General features: G+C 49.5%; 1 protein-coding gene and 1 non-coding gene across 2 annotated transcripts; one reads left to right on the forward strand and one right to left on the reverse strand.

Moving 5' to 3' along the window:
• The first annotated feature begins 104 nt into the window (after window positions 1-104).
• Window positions 105-19,690, forward strand: Il10rb (interleukin 10 receptor subunit beta). The gene is made up of 7 exons (XM_076549200.1): window positions 105-255; window positions 1,527-1,650; window positions 4,915-5,072; window positions 7,705-7,871; window positions 12,104-12,251; window positions 16,224-16,381; window positions 18,772-19,690. Exons 1-7 carry the CDS (start codon window positions 198-200, stop codon window positions 19,015-19,017), a joined length of 1,059 nt encoding a protein of 352 aa, XP_076405315.1. The 5' UTR covers window positions 105-197; the 3' UTR covers window positions 19,018-19,690.
• LOC121821867 (small nucleolar RNA SNORA70) lies at window positions 11,720-11,852 on the reverse strand. Its single transcript, XR_006062741.1, has one exon. It is a non-coding gene; the product is annotated as a small nucleolar RNA SNORA70 (small nucleolar RNA).
• Window positions 19,691-20,835: the final 1,145 nt, after the last annotated feature.

A 20,835-nucleotide genomic window follows, 5' to 3' on the forward strand; every position in this document is an offset into this window, starting at 1 on the left:
GGGGACGACACTGTGACCCAGGACTGGCTTTTCAGTGCATTTAGCTGGAGGCCGCCCTCGCAGCCCCGGTCCCCGCGGGCTGCGGGCGGAGGGAGCCCGAGGGAGCCGGAGGGGAGTGGCCTGCGGCCCGACGGAGGTTCCCGGAAGGGCGCCGGCGGCTGCGGGGCCGCGGCGGGCGGGCGGACGGGCGCGGGGCCATGGCCTGGGCGCGGAGCGTGGCGACGGGCTGGCTGGGCGGCTTCCTGCTGCTGCCAGGTGAGCTCGGCGGCGGGCAGGGGCCCGGGGCGGGCGGCCTTCCAGGCCTGGGAACTCGGAGGCGGGGCGTCCCCAAGTCTCGGTCCCGGGGGGGGGGGGTGCCCCGAAAGGGGCCGTGTGCGAGCACCGGACCGGGAACCTGTCGCCACGGTGGGTGGGCTGCTCACAGGCGGCGGCGCGCTGCCTGGATCCTGGCTGGACGGACCACCACCCTCCCAGCCCCAGCCCGCGGCGGGGTTACAGGTTGTCTAGACGGTAAACTGAAGCGGGGTGCGGGGACAGCTGCGGACAGGAACCCCCAGGAGTTCTAACAGAAGCCAGCGTTTCTGAAAGACCCGGACACCCCGCGGTGGCTGTCCCGACCCTCGGGGACACGCGCCGAGTGCTCCCCCAGCCGCAGCTCCCTTCCTCTGCCCGCTCCTCTGTAGGGCCGGCTCCCCTTCCTTCCCCACGCCTTCCTCTTCACACGTCCACACCCTGAAATCTGAATTGGGCTCCTCAGCGCCCCAAATAGCTTCGGGAGACTCTCAGCAGCAGCGGGGACTCTGGGCATCATGTGCCCCCTGTGCTGAGCTCACGGGATTCCCCATCTCTCAGATGAGTTCTGCTTGAGATCCTTTCCTCTCTCCGTTCTTATCATGGGACTTTGAGAGAGTCCCAGGCAGCCTGGTGTTGAATAATTATTGCCACACGTCGTCTCTGTTGGCTCCAGGTTAGGTGGTTTAAAATTTTCTACGTAAAAACTTTAAAAAAAAAATATTTCTGTCCATAGCCCAAGGCTGCCCTCTTTGCAACCTCAGACCCACTCCCTGATAACCCTTCTTGAGTCTCCATGGAAGATCCAGTCAGGTGCAGCTGATTTGAGACTCCTGGGTTCCCAGCCCCCACCCCACCCCCACCCCCAGCTCCAACCAGGGCTCCCTGGTCTTCAGCCAGAAGTGGTCCTTAACCCTGACCGGTCTCCATCAGGTCTCTATGGAGTGTAGAATTTATAAAAATTGGTCTGGAATCCCCCTGACCCCATATCCATCTCTACCGCTCAAATTCCAGTCACCTTCATCTGTCCCCAACTATTGTCCACCCCCAAATTTCTTTTCATTGTTTCTTCAAACAAAACCTAGCCTCCTCAACGTAGCTAATACCCCCACCCCCAACACACAACCTTTGAAGATGTGGATCCCGGAGACCCATATTGAATGTAGTCGTTTTCTTGGTCTTCTTTTTGGGGAAAACATTTCAGTCTTTCCCCCTGCCCCTTATTTTTTTTTCAGCTCTAGGAATGATTCCACCTCCTAAGAATGTTAAGATGAACTCGGTTAATTTCAAGAACGTTCTACAGTGGGAGTTACCTGCTTTCCCCACAGAGAATCTGACGTTCACAGCCCAGTACCAAAGGTAGGTCTGATGGCCGTTTGCAGGAAGGTGCCAGAGAATGGTGGCCCTGGGCTGGACCTCAGGCGGGACAGAGTCTAACCACGTCCACCTGTGGGACTGTGACAGGTGGCTCCCGGGGAGCCATCCTGCTCGCCCTCTCCTTTCTCTAAAGGAAAATAATGTAGTGGGCACTCTCTTCAGGCCCCTCCAGGGCCGTCCCTCTGTCTCCAGGCCTTGCTCTGCTTGCCTGGAGTCCAGGGTAGTGTAGATGTCACTATGTAGCCCAGGCTGTCCGCAAACTGATGTATCTGAAGAGGAAAACAAATGCTGTCCTTTCCAGTTACTCAGCCAGCATTGTGAAAAGTCAGCAGTGTACAAGTGGATGCTGCGTGAACATCCCAGGTGTGCAGAAGAGCCAGGGAGACCCTTGCTCCCTACCACCACCCTCCTCCTAGAACATTCTAGCATCAGCCTCCACCACTGCAGGGGCCTCTGTCCTGCCTGTCTGCAAGTCCCTGCACCTGGTGAGGGAAGTGCAGGCCAGCCTTCCCCCGACAGCCTGTCACCATTGGCCACAGGCTGGATGGCGGGCCACCAATGGCCGCAGGAGGCCCAAGGCCATCAGCCAACACCTGTGACTCAGAGCCATAGGCAGACAGACAGACAGACAGGCCCTTCAGCCAGACAGGAGAGCATTCCCTTCCAGATCTCGGTGGCCCTCCCCTCTTTTCCATGCAGCTGCCATTTTACACACACACACACACACACACACACACACACACACACACACACTCAGGGGTGACAAAGTTCAAGAAGGAATAGAAAGTAGAATAAAGTGACCCTTGCCTACGTGCTGGGTATTTAATGTTTTTTCTTAGTTTGAGATAATTTCATACAAACCGAACATTTCAACGTTTTAAGAATAGTAATAAAAGCTAGAGCATCTACATTGAGATTTGCCAGTTTTTAGTATTAACTCTGTTTTTTCCTCCCTGGACTCTCTGCCTTGCTGTATTAATTTCTTCTCTCATTGCTATGACAACATCTGACAAAGCGACGTGAGTGAGGAAAGGTTTTGGGGGGAGGCTTGGTTTGAGGGTACAGCCCATCACTGTGGGGAGCCTGTCATACACGGGCATCCAGTCAGGAAGCAGAGAGGAAGCTGCTTCTCGGCTCCCTCCCTCCTTTTTAAAGTCAGTCTGAGGCCTCAGTTCCTAAGAAAGTGCCGCTCACATCCAGGCATCCGGGATTTGTCAAACCTTCCTGGACACACTCTGGTAGACAGACTCGGCGGAGGGTGTTTACATCAGGCTGACGGTGAAAAGCCACCATCACGCGCGCGCATACGTTTCAGTGTGCGTCACATAAAAACAGGACGCTCTTTTACACCTCAACTCAGCTATCTGTAGACCAGAGTCCGTGGGTGACAAAGGGTCGTTCTGCAGCATCTCTAGTGAGGCAGATTTTGACGTTTCGTCTCCATGTTTTCTCCACTTGGTCTGGAAAGACATAGAGCAATTTCACTGTGGAAAATCAACTTCTTTTTATATCAGTTGGAGTTGTTGCTGCCGTAATGATTACCTGAGGCCGGGCCACAGGTATCTAACTATTGACGGCCTTGATGGCCGAGTCACAAAACAGTGCTGGGAGGGTGTCACAGGTGAGTGACAGAAAGCACGCATGTATATGCTGGTACTGCTTTTTTTTTTAATAAAGCCACCAGCATTTAATCATATTATGTATTTACCAGCAAAAGTACTCATCAGTGAAAAACAGGAAAGAGGAGTGGCTACGAAATGGCTTTTGAAATACATGTGTCAGCCACCTGATGTATTAAGTGAACGGAGTGGCCGAGTAAGAGAAAACCCCTTCATGAAATGACCCCTGGACTTGGCAATAGTAAAATGCAAGGTTGCCAGCCATGAAGAGCTGGTGGTTGCCAAACTGTTTGTGTATGTTAAGTGGGAAAGGCAGGTTGCAGAACACTGTGATCTCAGTCGTCCCTACCTACTTTTTACAAAGCATCAATCATGACACAGTGAGCCCCGATGTGGTCCCTAGAACCCTAACGTCAGCAGAACTGAATGTATGGAGGGCGCTTGCTGATCTTGCAGAGGACCAGAGTTCAGTTCCCCCTTGCCTGTGGGGTAGCTCCCGGGCACCCCACTCTAGCTCCAGGGGATTCAATGTCCTTTTCTGGCCTCCAAGAATATATGCACACACGCATACACCTAACTAAAAATGAAAGTGAGCCAAACGCTCACACACGTGTGTTCTCTGCTCACTTCTAACCATGTGCTTCAGGCTTCGGATGCCTTGACCGCCTTGCTGTGATGGGCTGAATTCTGGATCTGTGAGCTAAGATAAACTTCCTGCTTTAAATTGATGTTGTCAGAGTATCTTAGCATAGCAACAGGAAGAGAAATCAAAACAGACAGTAAGAGTGGCCCAGTTGGCTCTCACACCCAGACAGGAAGGTGTGGTGGGAACCAGTCAGGCAGCTCGGCACAGCCAGGAAGGGAGCTCATGTTTTCCTAGGTTGGGGGCAGCGAATTACCCCTCCTCAGGCTGAGTGGCACTTGCCACGTCTGCCACCCTCCCGCTGTGGCTGCTGTTGTTTCTATGTTCTGAGGATGGATGGGTTGTTTTATAATCTTTTCAGAAGCATGGCCATGTGAATCACACTTGGGACATTATTCAAAGTTATCTGATTATTTCCTAGTTAGCCTGCCTGTGTCAGCCTCTCACAAATCATAGCCCAATGCTTTCGGAAAGGCACAATCCGGGAAGGAAGCTTTCTCGGTCAAGTGTGTTGAATACTCAGCCTGGGGAGTGGAGCCATAAATGCTTATTGGGAAGCTGAAACCTCTCCTGCCAAGATACCAATTTTTGTTTAACTCGATTTTCCCGCAAATGTCTTGGCTATCGGACTGTTTTTAAATGCCTTGTGATTCCTCAGGGATCGTTGAGATCTCAGGAAACACACAGTTTGAAAAGTATTAATTTCCTTGGGCATACCATTTATCCAAGTTAGTGATTAAGAAGTTTCCAGGCATGGTGGTGCACGCCTGAAACCCTGGTATTTGGGGTGTTGAGGCAGGAGGATTGTAAGTTAGAGAGGCCAGCCTGGGCAACAGAAGGAGAGTCTCTAAAAATACGAAGCAAAACCCAACAAAGACTTCTTTTGCCTTCATCATCCTACATTTGACTTCGGTATCACAGGGGATAACACAACCGTCAGCCCAGAGACTAAACTCTCCTGCATCTCTCTCTCTGGTTCTATAGTTACGTACATTTCCAAGATCAATGCAAGAACACTGCCTCTACCCAGTGTGACTTCTCAAATCTTTCTAAGTACGGCGACCACACCGTGAGAGTCAGGGCTGAGTTTGCAGAGGAACATTCCGAGTGGGTGAGCGTCACCTTCTGCCCTGTGGAAGACAGTAAGCCATTTATTTTTTCACTTTGTTATATGCAGCCATCTTGCCTGGCTTTTGTCCACATCGGTGATCTGTCCGTAGGAACCGTTAGCATGCCTACCTATGAATGTCCTAGGCCCAGGAAAATTAACACAGCACAGAAGCCGGGACCTCAAAGAAATTCATAGGTGAAGCAGGAGAAAGTATACATGTCATCAATAAAATAAATGAATATAAACTAGTTGGCTTCGCTACCTCACAGATAAGAAGGAGTAAGGGCCAGCCCTGCTATTGAGAGGAAATAGGAAGCTGTGACAGTTTTCTGGATGGAAGTCAATGTGGAAGTATGAGTTAAACTAAGAACTACGGGCCTGGAAAGGTGACTCGGTGGCTATGAGCACTGGCTGCTCTTTCAGAGAGCTCAGGTTCGATTCCCAGCACCCACATGTCAGCTCAGAACAGTGTGAAATTCTAGTCCCATGGGATCCAACAGCAGTTCTGGCCTCTTGGGCACCTGGTCCACAGAGCATACATACAGGCTAAACACTGTACACACAAAATTAAAATCAAATAAAAAATCATCTTTAAAGTGTGGCAGAAGACAAGAGGATAGAGGTAGCTGTGGAGCGAGAAGGGCCCAGCTCGGAGAGAGCTCTTGCCTGGAGAAGGGTGCAAGATGGCGGAGGCAGGCTGCTACGCCTCAGAAAGAATATGCCCCGTTGGAAGTGGAGGGCTGTGGGGATGAACATGTTTAGAGTATCGGGAACTGAAAATGAATTAAATCACCAGACAGCAACCAGGAGAATAGAGCAGATCAGAGGTCACGAGAATGTCAGGAACAAGGCTCACATGAGGCCCTCACTGGCTCATCAGAGGGAAGAACCCTGTCTGTGCGGTTGTCTGTAAGCAGGTCCTTACAAGTGGGCTCCACAGCTTCCACAGTTAGATTCTCCCTCAGACAGAAAGAGACTCAAGTCCAGTCTCTTCCAGTTCTATCCAAGCACAAAACTCATATTTCTGCAGCCGGAAATGCTCAGAGTTCATTTTCTTTTCTAAGTGCTCCTTTCTAAAAACAAAGAAAGGAGACAAACGATAAAGAGTAGAGTCCATTGGTCATCAGGCCCCAAAGCTAAACTCTCTTCACTGCTGTTAGGTTCCTGCCAACCCATCAAAAGCTGAAGATGTCATAAATCAAACATGCTTTTGACAAGCCTCACCTACTACACCCTAGCTCGGCAACACGGCCCACGGTGGAGGGCTGCTTCTCCCTCCTGATGCCAGGACTGACAGGGAGGTGGTGGCTCGCAGCAGCCCTCGGCCTGCATTGTGAAGGGAAGGGAACCACAGGTCCTCAGCTTGAGGGCTGCTACGATTCGGAGGTTGGAGCGCCACCTCTTTTTTATATCAGTCCCTTTCAAACCGTAAGCCAAGCCAATGTACGCTGGGGACCATTTGATACACAGGCTTCTGCGCTGAAGATTTTTAGTTGGGAATGGCTGGTTCTAAATCCTACACTAAGTTGCCTCAAGGTCAGTCCCCCGTAGACACAGGTCCCAAAAAAGTGGTCAGAGAGAGGAGCACGGGACATAACTCAGTGCTCTCCCGGAGTCTTCGGTTATTCCTTCAGTGGTTATTTTTGCGCACCTACTGTGTGCTAGGCATGTTCTCAGCATTAAAGCTACAGCAACAAACAAGGACAAAGCTTTGTCCTCGTGGAGTATAATAGACGATAGGAAGACTGACATGTAGATATTTCGTGACACAGAGTGACTATGGCCCTCAAAGTGGAAAGTCTCAGGAAGAGAGGGATGCCACGCTTGTCCATGGGGCCACAATGTTCAGGCTCCCCGAGGAGAGAAGTTTGGATGGCAATCCAGATGGAGTGAAGAACCTGGCTACATGAATAGCTGGTCAAAGAAAAGCTGTAAATAGATAGATAGATAGATAGATAGATAGATAGATAGATAGATAGATAGATAGATAGATAAAAAGATAGATAGATAGATAGATAGATAGATAGATAGATAGATAGATAGATAGATAGATAGATAGATAGACAGATAGATATAGATATAGTTATAGTTATAGATGATAAATATTATGAGTAATCTCTACAGGTAATAGAAACCTCATTTGTAGCCTTAAGACCAGAAAACAAAAGAAAATGCAAGCCAGTACAAGGTAGAAAACAAAGAGAAAGAGAAGAAGCTAATAAAAGTAAAAATTTTTAAATAGGCTTTTTGTCAAGTGTGGTGGTACAAGCCCTGTAACAGAACCCACTGGGCTTAGGCAGGAGGAGCACACGTTTGAGCTAATGTGAGCTATGTACAGGGGCCCACCCCACCCCCAAGCCGTTTCTACAAACAATACAAGCAATATGGTTGAAAAATCCTAAATATATTAGGTATCACTGTGAACATAAATGGTTAAATTTGATTAATAAAGACAAAGGTTATTGGATCTTTTTAAATAGGCCAAAAAAAAATCCATCCATCTTCCTTATCAACATCATTCAATGTTGTAACAGTGGTCTGTAAGGGATCAGCGTTATCCTCTAATAGATTGTCACACATATATATGAAGAATTCGTGTTCGAGTGACGTGTTTAAAATGTGATTTTTTTTTAATTGTCATTTTATTGTGTTCTTACTCTTAGCCATTATCGGACCTCCTGAGATGCAGATAGAATCTCTTGCGGATTCTTTGCATATGCGTTTCTTGGCCCCCAAAATTGAGAATGAACCTGAGACATGGACCATGAACAACCTTTATAGCTCATGGGCTTATAGGGTTCAATACTGGAAAAATGGGACTAATGAGAAGGTAAGCTTGGCTGTCACGTGCATTCCAGATGTAGGTACCCACATTCCACTCAGTTTGGTAGGCCGTGATAATAAAGAGGGAAGGCCATCAGGGACTGGGGTGAGGGCTCAGTGGGTAGCGTGCTCGCTGTGCAGACAGGAGCACCAGAACTTGGATCCCCAGTGCCCACGTGAAAAGCCAGGCATGACAGTGCACAGCTGTGATCACACTGTTGAGAGACGCAGACAGGAAATCCTGGGAACTCACTGGCCTGCTGCTTTAGTCCATTGGTGAGCTCCAGATTTAAGGGGGAGATCCTGTCTCAAAAATAAGGTGGGCAGTGACAGAGGAAGACGCCTGATGCCAACCTCTGGCTTCCATACACACACACATACTGGTGTGTGCACACATCTATGCACGCGCACAGACACGTGACCAGGTAGAGTCTTGCAAAGTGGCAGCACCTAGTAGTGTCCGAAGAGTCTAACGCGTGGTCCTCGACAAGCTCCAAGCTTCTGGACTCTGTCAAGGAGCACACGTGGGCCAGACTCTCGGGATGACGTCCACACAACAGACTTGCCTTCCCTTCCCTGGAGAGGAAGTTGCAGGAGAAACAGGGTGTAGTCAGCATTTGCCTGGGGGAAGTGGGAGTCGGCTACCATGTGGTCAACTAAATGACCAGCTTCCCACCCCTAACCCCCCACATACCACACACCAGTCACTTCATGGTTAGAACACCTCCCAACGCGTTTAAGAAGAGTGTCATTTTTAACCCTTCCTACCCAGTGTCTCCCCACTGCTCTCTTCTTTAGGGAGCACTCTTTTAAAAGGAATATTATTATATGTATTCCTTCGTGCTGAAGGGCATGCCCGAGTCCTGGGGATCAAGTCATCAGCCTTCACGGGCTGAGTCATTTCACCAGCTCAGGTGGCAGTTCTTTCCAAATAGAGGTTGAAGCCCAGAAGTCTGGTTGGAACATTGCCTCTGCCACCATGTTGCTCTGGTCACACTCGTGACCTCAGCTTCCCCAGTTCTCAGAATGGACATGGTAACCCACTTCACTCACAAAGCAGGAAGAAAAGCCCTCTTCCTAGAACTGTAGGATTTGCTGACAAAAGCCCAGCTTTCCCCACTGTCTGCCACGGGAGGAGGCTCTCTTCTCTTCATGTAGACACATTTGTTCCTTGCTGGTCAAACTCAGTGCTTCTGAGCTAAATGCCATTTGCGGTCCTAAACAGACATATGTGCTGTGCAAATTAATTACATTAAATGTTCATCAGTTTCTTCCCAAGAGTCTGAGAGTCTTAGGATGATAGAATTAAACACACACACACACACACACACACACACGAGCCAAACATAAATCTCAAGTTAATTTTTTCACCCAAAATATCTTCCACGGACTAGAGCTGTGCTGTAGTTGGTCTGTTCCTGCTGAATGAAGCTGTGTTGTGGTCTATTCCTGCTGCTATAACAAAGTGGGTAGTTTATGAATGATAGTTCTAGAGGCAGAGGAGTTCAAGGTCAAGACACAGTGGCTGACCTTGTTCACTTTGACACAGACTAGCTCACTTTGTTCCCAAAGGATTGCTCGATGCTGCGTCCTTTGATGACTAAGGTGGAGGACAGAGCAGTGAACATCTCCCTGGCACCTCTTTCGTAAGATTGTTAATGGTATTCACAGGGGCTCCTGCGCGAGCGTGTGGACATGAAGAGGTCAGAGGACACTGTGTAGGAGTTGGTTCTCTCCTTACACTATGTAGGTCCCAGGGTGAAGTCAGGTCATCAGGCTTGGTGGCAGATACCTTTACCCAATAAGCCATCCCAACAGCCTGGCCTTCCCTTTTAATACCACCACATTGGTGTTTCAGTTTCATGATAAGATGCATGTATTTAAACCACAGCATGTGGGACACCTGCCTTTGCAAGAGATGGTTTTGCTCACAGTCAAGACTCCAGGAAGTGCATGCCTCCAAATATCTAGAGTCATAATCACTCATCAATGTAATATCTCTGCTAAGCCCTGCAACCCAAAAAGAAGACCCATTCACTGCACTCCAGGGATCACTGGTGTCCTCTAATTAAGGACCCGGTCCCGTACTCACCATGGCCGAGTGCCTCCCTCACCAAGCATGACATGCAAAGCCCTCCTTTTTGCTTCTTATGGAGAATACGCCCACAGAACTGGCATCTGGCTGCACGTCCGTCCTCTAGCTACACTTTGTGCTGTGAATGCTGCAAAGTCCGGTGCTCCCTCCTCGTGCTCCACCATTGTATAACGTTCCCTTTTAAAGTGCCAGCCTCCCTCGGATGCTGCCAGATCAGCTCCCTAGACTAAATAGCAAGAAGAGCTTTTGGAAGTTCCATCATCTTGATGGGAAAAGGAGGATGTAACCAGAACAGCCCAGAAATAAAAGGATAAGAGAAAGCCCCAAAGGAAATTGACCCTTCACCTACCGATGCCTGTGCTTCAAAAAATCACGTGACCAGGTTTCGAGGCATTGAACTACTAGAAGGAAAATCTAGCATGTGTTATGTTTTCTTTTGAGTCTTCTGTTAGTGGTGGTGGGGGTGCTTTGTCTATTGTGGGGAGCTGTGACCGTCTCTTCTTGGATTCAATAACTACAATCCAGTCCCTGCAATCAATACTAACAAGCCGGCAACAGCCCCACCCCCATGGGGAAAGATCCAGTTATGAAAAATAAGGAAGGCTCTATCCCCCCTTAGTATGCTCTTTTATTTCCCCTTGATTTTGCTGAGGAACTACTTTGGTTTCTCAAACTCAGAAGCATATCATTACTTGTGATGTTCTTATATTTGAATTCAAATGGCATTAGTCAAGGACTCCAGGAAGAATGCAGCAGTATTCTGAAGAGGACAAGAGCCTGGGAGTCAAAGCCGACCCAGGCACATATGTGGGGAACCCAAACAGCAAGGATCACAAACATGCTATGAACCTGGGGGGCAGGGTGGGACGCACGTTGAGTCTCACCATGCATGGCTTCTCTTAGCTAAGTTAGTAGCTTCAATCACAGAAATGTATTGCCTAACATTTCTGGAGTCTGAGAGTTGAAGATCAACATGTCTCCAGGACCACTCTCCTGAAGATGTGGGGTTCTCTCCATACCTCTCCCCAACTCCTGCAGGCTTGCTGGCAATCATTTGGTTCTCTATGGCTTCAAAGAGCATTTTCAGCTCTTGGCCATTTCTTTACATGGCTTTATCCCTGGATGCCTATATATTTCTATTCTTTTAAAAATGCCAAATTTCTATTTTTTTAAAAATATAGTTTTTAAAGGTTAATTTTAGTGTGTGTGTGTGTGTGTGTGTGTGTGTGTGTGTGTGTGTGTGTGTGTGTGTTGGGATTAAAGGCATACACCACCATGCCTAACAATAAATTTAAATTTTAAAAGAGTCTACATCCAAATAAGGTCACATTTACAGATACAAATACATGAAATTTTATGGGATGCAGTTCAACCCATTAAATGTGACTTATCTTTTTTTTTATTTTAACCGAATGTATTAATTAGTGAACAGCACTATGGAAACCCTCATGAGGGCATGGCTTGCCACTTGTCCAGAGGACCACAATTGGGGAACATTTAACCCATAGCCATCAGGATGAGCTGCTGCTCTGCAATTTATCTGCATTCAACTTGGCAAAACCCCACTTTTTTGAGATGTGGGACTCAAACTTGGTCCTACAGAGAGTCTCAGCCACATGTGTCTTCTTCTGCAGCATATGACATGCTGGCCAGTGTGAATCCTGGCCAGTGTGCATGGGGGCATCCCAAAGGCACCTCACATACCTGTCTGGAGCCTAGAGTAGAGATAGCATGAGAGCAAGGGTTTGAATCTCTACCAGGAAATTCTCCAAGGTCCCTTAGAGCGGTCTATACAAGCCGCAGGTTGCACATACTCCCAAGGAGACTGCTGTTTTGGCGTCACACACTGGGCCCCCATGAGGAAAGAAACCAGGTTGCCTTAATTGGCTGCAGTGTTTTTTTAAGGGAAGTGTGATGGTTTAGATGCCACATAAGCTACAGAATTGAGGCAATGAGGTGGTTTGCTGGCCTCCCAGTCAGTCTTGTCACATTCTTTAGGATGCAGCATGTGTCAGGAGCTGGAAAGAGTTCCAGGAGGGGGCTCTTTCTAATAAGCCTGAAGCCCAGTTTATAGCGCATGAGAAAGGGAAATGAAAGAGAGATGATTCCCTTCACTGTCTCCCTTATATGTGTCTCCCTTATAGTTTCAAGTCACTTCTCCATATGACTCCGAGGTCATCAGAAACCTGGAGCCGTGGACAACTTACTGCTTTCAAGTTCAAGTATTTCTTCCTGATCAGAACAGAATTGGAGAATGGAGCGAACCTGTCTGTGAGCAGACAACCAATGATGGTGAGTGAGCACATGCACAGCCTGGAACTGCCTCCTCGGGGCTACATGGACCCCACCCATGGGTCCTAGACACCACGGCAGGCAGTCGGCTCACACTCCACCACAGGTCAGAGATCAGCCTCCCCATCATCTGCATGGTCCCCAGACCCTGATGCCTCTGCTTCGTGCTATAAACGAGATGCCCCATTATGTGGAACCTGGCTGTCTCTCGCCAGGCCGGTGGGCTGAGGTCTGCCTCAATGAATCCACCTTTACTACGCTCTGTGGTCCTTTCTGCGCTCTGTGGTCCTCATATAACCACCCAGCAGAGACTGCGCCCTGCCACACCTTGCCTTGCCTTGCCTTTCCCGCATCTCTGGCTTTGGGGACATATAATGACTGGGAAGGGGAACTTGGAACACATACCAGTGTCTCAGCTAGTGCCATTATGTATTGAGGCCCCCTGTAAAATATGGAGCCAGGGTACAGTGGCATCTAGCAGGGTGCTCTCCACACTGTTTATTAATAGAGCAATGAGGTGGGGGCGGGTGTTCAGTGATAAAGGTCTCATCTAGCATGTGTGGTCCTGGATTCTACCCCAGCACCAAAGCACACACATATGTGCTGGCCAGGGGTGGGAGGAGGAAAGGAGAGGAAAGGAGAGGAGGGGAGGGGAGGGGAGGGGAGGGGAGGGGAGGGGAGGGGAGGGGAGGGGAGGGGAGGGGAGAGGAGAGGAGAGGAGAGGAGAGGAGAGGAGAGGAGAGGAGAGGAGAGGAGAGGAGAGGAGAGGAGAGGAGAGGAGAGGATTGAAACCAAACAGACAGAGAGAGGAAGTAGGGGAAGAGGATGTGCTGCCTATCCGTGGCTGGCGCTGCCTACACACAGATACATGGTGACTGCAGCCCAGTGAGAATGTACGGCCCAGCCTCTGTAGCAGCCAAAGACTTGTCAGTAATCCCACAGCATGAGAGGCGGGACACCTGTGGAGCTACTGGTGTCGTGAAATCTGATGGGAGGGTCACAGTTTGATCTAACAGAAAAGTGGTGTGGTGGCCCAAGGCTGTAATTCCAATGCTTAAGAAGCTGAGACATAAGGAGTCACCGTGAGGCCTGGTTGGACTGTGTAGTGAGTTGCAGGCCAACCTAGGCCACAGAATAAGACTTTGTCTCCTGGCAGGATCCAAACTTTTTTTTAAAGAGAAATAGGAAACCTGTTTGGCAAATATCCATTTTACAGGGTTTTTTGTTTTTTGTTTTTGTTTTGTTTTGTTTTTTTCTCATTTAAATGCTATAGAAGGTTTTCAGTGTGAGCATCTTAGAAAAGGAGGCTCCCAGGTTCCTTCTGTTACCCAGAGTCACTCAGCTAGTGAAGGACAAAGACAGAGCAGAGCACAGGCCCTGCATAAACCCAGACTGCATTCTCTTTAACTCACTGCCTACAGACTAATTCCAAAGGTAGACTGAGGCAACCTGACCCTTAAAATAAAACCGAGAAACATGGTCTGCCAAGAGTGTAGTCAGATAGATCTGCAGCCAGGGAAGAACCGGCCAAGAGTGCACCTAGGTAAGTTGCCCTGCAGTTCACACCCTTTAGACATCAGCCCCTCCCACCCTCAACCTCTGACTCTTCCTGAGAAATAACATAAATGTCACCATCGGCCAGGCGTGTCCTTATCTAAAATACCAGGAACCCAGCTGTTACCATCCACCACCCCACCTGAGGGAGCTTGGCAGCTCTGACTCACTGGGCTGGAAGCCTGCGTGGATGAGTGAGTAGAGCCTGAAACTTTCTCAGCAAAGTGTCTGAGATGGGATGACCTCACATTGTCCGAGTCCTCCGAGGGACCACTCCAGCTAGCTCTCTGGACCCTCCCTTTATCAGGACAAGGTCAAGCAGGACAGGGGCTGTGCAGTGTGAAACAAGACCCTGGCACTGGGATATAGTCCTTCCAATCTGGCAAGGTGTGAGGTGGGACGGGACAGTCAGGGGGTTGGTGTGTGTGGAAACGCAAGGGGCCAAGGGAGGGAGGGAGGGGGGCAGAAGATGTGAAAGTTTCCTCCCAGCCTCTCACCCATACAAATGCTCCATCCACCCATCGGTCTGTCTGTCCATCTGTCCATCCTTCTGTCCATCCATCCATTATCCATCCATCTCTTTACCCATGGACATTTCAAGAGCAGTTTGCTCAAACACCAGCAGATGCCTAGAGTCAATGGAATACCAGGACCATCACACTGGCCAGAGTTCTCTGGTCTTCTGTGTCTAAGTGGCACTTGGCATTCTCCCCACAGTCCCTTTCAAGTGACTTGCTCTTCCCAGGCGGGGTTTGTTCTCTCAGCCCACTAGGTACCAGATGCACATGGCCTTGTTCATGAAGATGGTACTGGTTGGCAAGGGTTGGGTAGGAGGAAGCCAGTTGGCCAGGTCAGCTGGAGAAGGGACTGGTGTGAGGGAGTGAGCTGGCACCACAGTTGACCAGGGTGACCTCCTGGATGCTGACACATAAACCAGGCAGGATTGGTTGAAGCAGGAACGCTAGATTTTATTCAGTGACTACTAACTACAATAGGGGGAGGAGCTGAGCTTCGCCTGTGCAGAGAAGTGCCCAAAAGTGAGAAAGTAGGGGGAGGGAGCCAGACAAGCAGAGGAGACAAGTAAAAAAATGACTGAACTGAGTTTAGTGCCATTACCATTCTCTACCTGGGTCTGCCAACTGGCATTTATCAAAACCTGCTGATCTTATAGAGACATCCTTCCTGTTGGCGTCACGGAAGTGGTTATCAGCCACTCAGGAAGATGCTGCTGGGTCATAGCACCATGATTATGTTCCAGATAGGCAGAGAAGGTCTCAGGTAGGAAGGCCTTTCTAGAAAAGCTCACTGCAAGTAGTCAGAGGCATGTGGTCATGTGCTGACAATAACACGCACGTGATGTGTAGGCTCTGGTCAGGAACTCCGGGAAGAATGGATGGCCCCAGGGACAAGGTGTGGTCACTCGGGTTTGTGTGTGTTCCTCTGTGTAAAGCCGTTTTCTCCTCTCAATACCAAGCATGGGGGGGCCTCTGCCTCCCTCAGGCCCTGTGTGGGGGTCAGAGCAGAATACCCAGAGCAGGTGGGCTCCTAGCCTCTCTACAAACAGGAAAGTAGACCAGGATCCTTGCTTATTGTTCTATGTGCCATCAATCAGACCAGAAACCGCACTGTGAAGAGGGGTTCAGGAAAGAGGTGAAACTCAAGAAAAACACCAAGATCCTCCAGCCAACTGTGTAGCTAGAGTTTTCCTGCCTGGCCCACAGTCAGGACAAATCTCTGTCACCCGCCAGTCCCACAGCCGCTCAGACCCAACCAAGTAAACACAGAGACTTATATTGCATACAAACTGTATGGCCGTGGCAGGCTTCTTGCTAACTGTTCTTATAGCTTAAATTAATCCATTTCCATAAATCTATACCTTGCCACATGGCTCGTGGCTTACCGGCATCTTCACATGCTGCTTGTCATGGCGGCGGCTGGCATTGACTCCCTCTGCCTTCCTGTTCTTTCTTTCCTCCTCTCTGTTAGTCCTGCCTATACTTCCTGCCTAGCCACTGGCCAATCAGTGTTTTATTTATTGACCAATCAGAGTAATTTGACATACAGACCATCCCACAGCACCACTGCCACGTTTCTGGGCCATTATGACCAGATGGGCCTGTTTTGTTTGTTTGTTTGTTTGTTTTGTTTTGTTTTTCTGGTTTTTCAAGACAGGGTTTCTCTGTGTAACCTTGGCTGTTCTGGAACTTGCTCTGTAGACCAGAGTGGCCTCGAACTTAGAGATCCGCCTGCCTCTGACTCCCAAATGCTGGGATTAAAGGCGTGTGCCAACACCGCCCAGCCAGATGGGCCTGTTTTGAGGGAATGTTTTGGATCATAAGGCTTGGAATGGGTGTGTAATCCCCGTGACTCAACCTGTCCATGTGCCAAGAGTCTAACCAGCTCCTCTGTCCCCAACAGAAACGACCCCTTCCTGGATAGTGGCCATCCTCCTGGTGTCCTCCGTCTTTGTGGTCTTCCTCCTCCTCCTCGGCTGCTTTGCCTTGCTGTGGTTCATTTACAAGAAGGCCAAGTACACCTTCCGCTCTAGAACATCTATTCCACAGCACCTGAAGGAGGTAGGTGGGAAGGAATGAGGGGCACTTCTCTAAGGAGTGCTTCCTTCGGTATGGGATGGACAGGCTGTCATTCGCCTTCTTGGGTGTACCTTTTCTATGGGGCTCCTCAAACTTGTCTGATGTACCAGGTCTCCAGTGCTTCCTAAGAAGATCCCCCACTCAGCCCAGCTTTAACGATGCCCCGTGTACTGCTGGTCCCTTAATGTACTGTGGTAACCTTTGTTCACACACCAAAAATTGATGTGAATAAGTGCCGAGGAGGACACAGGGCTCATGCTTATGGGTGCTGCTCCCAGAAAGGGACCCAGCTCTGAGCAATTCCAGCTGCCAGAGTCCCTAGACACCGGGGACATGATAAAGGGACGGTGGGCACCACAGGACAGCACCCATGGCTAGGAAGCAAGACCTGGGACCATAGAGTTTCCCAGCAGAGAGAATTCTCTGAAAGCAGTGTGGGCAAGTCCCGCAGCACCACAGTTGAGAATCTCTGGGACGAACTGGTATAAAGCTAGTGAGAGCAAGAGCAAAGAAGGGCAGACCTGGGCTCTGCGTAGAAGATGTTTCATTCCCTGAGAACCAGGAAGGAGCTAATCTTCCCCTGGTATTGTTACTGCCTGGCTTCGCCATCACAAAGACACTGGTCAGATGGGGGGAAAAAAAAAGAGATGGGTGGATCAAAGCTAGGCAAGTGCATTCCAGGGACCAGTCGACTGGTCCTCCAAGGCCAGCAGGCCTCACAGTAGCTGTGAAGGAAGTGGGAGTGTGGAAAAGAGCTAGACAGCGAAGGCAAAGGAAACTGCAGAGAACTAACATCCCCCACGTCGCCGCTCTCTAGTTCACCTCAGGATGCACAGTGCATGTTAACCTAGCGTGTTCACGTTCAGGGAGATGGAACCGGGGAAGCTGGATGGAGGCCTCCCAAGAGGCACTGCCAGATCCACAGCTGTTTCTGTAGTGCAGTGTTTTATGACACATGAGAAATCTAAAATAGTATCATTTCAATTCAACCAATACGTTTTTAAGTTATTAAAATATTTTACATTTTTTTATACAAAATCTTCAACATCTCATGTCTGTTTCACACTCACACACCTCGGTTCAAGCCAGGCACCTGTCAAGTGGCTAGTAACCACCTGTGGTTCTCAGCTACTGTACTGGACATTACCGGGTTAAAGGTCAAAACGGAGTGGCACCGAGGACCCTGGTGAACTTGGCCCAAGACACACGAGATACGCCGTGTGCCCATCCATGACACATTTATCCATGGCCTGTATACCTTCTACTCCCTGCCCTCACCCCCAACACCCTGCTTGCTCACAGCCTCGGGATCAGGCTCAGAGGCCACCTTGTTTTCCAGGAAAAACTGTCAGAGAGTGTCAAGTGAGCGTCCTGTGGACACGCTGCCAGTTCTCGCCCCGCCTCTTAACTGTGCTAACACACAGGCAGCATCCCCACCTTAATCCCATCTCAGAAGGGAGCTCTGTGGCCTGAGGCCGCCACCGCCACCAAGCACACCCCCAGAGCCCTTCGCACATGCGTGGCGGAAGCTCATCCTGCTAAACACGCCCGGGCGCTCCTTCCTGTCAGCCACCATTCTAACATCTGTCTCTGTAGATCCCTCTCCAGATCCCTCACATAAGTGCAACCACACAGACTCGTTAGCTGCCTGTCTTTCTTTTTTTTAAAAGACAGGGTCTCATGTAGCCCAGGCTGACCTCAAACTCACGATGCAGCCAGGAATGACTTTGAACTTCGGATCCCCCTGTGCCCACCTCCCAAGTGCTGGCTGGGATCATGGATGTGCACCATCCATGTCCAGTTGTCTGCTGTGCTGGGCAGTCACTCTGCTGGCTGAGCCGCATTTAGCCTAGGCTAGAGGACAACTTCCAGGCGTTGGTTCTCTTTTCCTGCCATGGAGTGGGGGGATCACACTCAGGTCACGGGTGTGCATGGGAAACCCCCTTTCCTGCCGAGCGATCTCACGGCCCAGAAGCTCCTCTTTTTAAAAAGAGAATAATGGTCCACTGAAGGACCAGCGCAGCATCTGTGTGCTCATCCCTGGGGGATGCCTGCCTTTGTCCTGCTGTGGGGTAGCTGTCAGCCGTTAAATGGGTCTCTTCAGCTTTCATTTCCCTTGAGAACATACCCGTGAGTAGAACTGCTGGGTGGTGTGATAAGGGAGCCACCACAATGTTACTGTTGCATTTTAAAGTTGCATCTTTCTAGCCCTAAAGTTTTGCATAAAACCCTGCTTGTCAGCCCAGAAAAAGGAAGAAAAACGGGGTAGGGTGGGGTGGGGTAGGGGAGTGATTTGATTCTTAAGTAACAGCCTTTAAGAGTGGGGGCGGGGAGGATTTGGTTCTTCAGTAATGGCTTTAACTTCCCTGCAGTTTCTGGGCCACCCCCACCCCAGCACCTTTCTGCTGCTCTCCTTGCCTGTCTCTGACAAGACCGAGGTATTCGACAAGCTGAGCATCGTCACCCAAGAGTCAAGAGGCAGCAAGCAGAATCTCAGCGACAGCTGTGCCCTGGGGACCCCGTGCGAGCCGGAACCTCAAGAGCTGGGGTCCAAGGACGAAACCCCCTCACCGGCACATTGTGACCCCTTCCTTCTCACATCTGCCTCAGAACTGTGATCAGCAGGGCCAGTGGAGAAAAGTCCAACTCTAGAACTTTCTGATGCTGGACTTGTACAGACTACCGAAGAGCCAGGTCCAGCGACAAAAAAAACACTCCATGTGTTTGGAGTTTACAGCTTTATAAAGAGTTCAGTAGTTAGGGCTGAGAGTGTAGCTTGGCTGATAGAATGCTTACCCAACACACAGGAAGTCTTAGCTTCAATCCCCGACACCAGACAAGCCAGGAACAGCAGTGTCTGCCTGTAAGCACAACCCTTGGGAGGTGGAGGAGGAGAAGCAGGATTTCAAGGCCAAGCTGGACCGAGACCCTGTCTAAAAAAGAGAGAGAGACTTTAATGATTATTTTTTAATGACCACTGAATGTAATGTGAGCCCTTGGTGCTCACTAAAGTGGGACCACATTGAAACTGTGAGAAACAGAAATGAGGGACGGAAGTGGAAACTCTATCAAGTCCTAAGGATGTCTGCAGACCGCCCTCGTCTCAGAAGTGGTCGGCCCCATGCTGGGCAGACATGGATGTTTTGGATTCTCAAGAATCAGAGAGATTTCCTTTCCTACCTGTATGTTTTGTATGTTGCTGGTGTTCTGTAAATAGTCTATATTTGTATATTATTTGTGTTTCCTAGCTTTCCGCTGCTGTAACAAAATACGTGACGTAAACCGTTTAAAGGGCAGAAAGGTGTTTTTTTTAATGTGGTGTCATAGCCTCAGAGGCTGCTGTTCATGGTCTCTGCGCCCCTTTATTTTGGGGCTGCACTGGCACATTACATCTCGGGGGAGTGCATGCTCGACACCGTTCATCTCATGGTAGCCAGGAGAAGAAAAGGTATGGGGAGGGTCAGGGTCCTAGGATCCCTCTTTAAGGGCACTCTTCCAATGACCTAACTTCCTCCTCCTAGGTTCTACATCTTAAAGATTGTGCCACCTCCAAACGGTACCACAAGCTGGCCACCATTGTCCCCAGATCTCATTATTTAGCATATGGGATCTGGGGAGACTGAAGATCTGAGCCACAGGGGAATTAATGAGACCACATCGTGTAATTGTTAAACTGTGTCCCTGTCCCAACAGCAAGCACGCCTTCAGGCTGAGCTCCTGATCTTATCCAGTAGCTCTATTTGGGATGCCTCCAAAAACAGAAAAGCCCTGGGCTTTGTCCCCCTGGCTTGCTCAGTTTGCTGTTTCATAGACACCAGCACCTCCTGCAGTGAGCTAGAACCTCCCACATCAATCAAGAAAATGCCCAATAGGTTGTCCACAGGCCAGTGTGACAATGGGTTTTCTCAATGAGGTTCTCTTTTTCTCAGACGACTCTAGTTAGCATCAAGTTGACAAAAAGCTAACACACACACACACACACACACACACACACACACACACAAACACACCACACACACACCATACACACATATACACAAACACACCACACACACATACACATACACCACACACACACACCACACACCCATATACACACACCACACACCACATACACACATACACACACACCACATACCACACACACATACACTTCATACCACACACCACACACACATACACACACACACATACACCACACACACACACACCACACACCACATACACACACCACACACCACACACACACACACCACACACTACACACACACACATACACCACACACACACACACACCACATACCACATACACACACCACACACCACACACACACACACCACACACTACACACACACACACACACACACACACACACACACACACACCATTTTAAAAACAAAAATAGAAAGAGAACATGGTTTATGAACCAAACACT

Source organism: Peromyscus maniculatus, chromosome 12, assembly GCF_049852395.1.
Source record: "Peromyscus maniculatus bairdii isolate BWxNUB_F1_BW_parent chromosome 12, HU_Pman_BW_mat_3.1, whole genome shotgun sequence".
Taxonomy (NCBI): domain Eukaryota; kingdom Metazoa; phylum Chordata; class Mammalia; order Rodentia; family Cricetidae; genus Peromyscus; species Peromyscus maniculatus.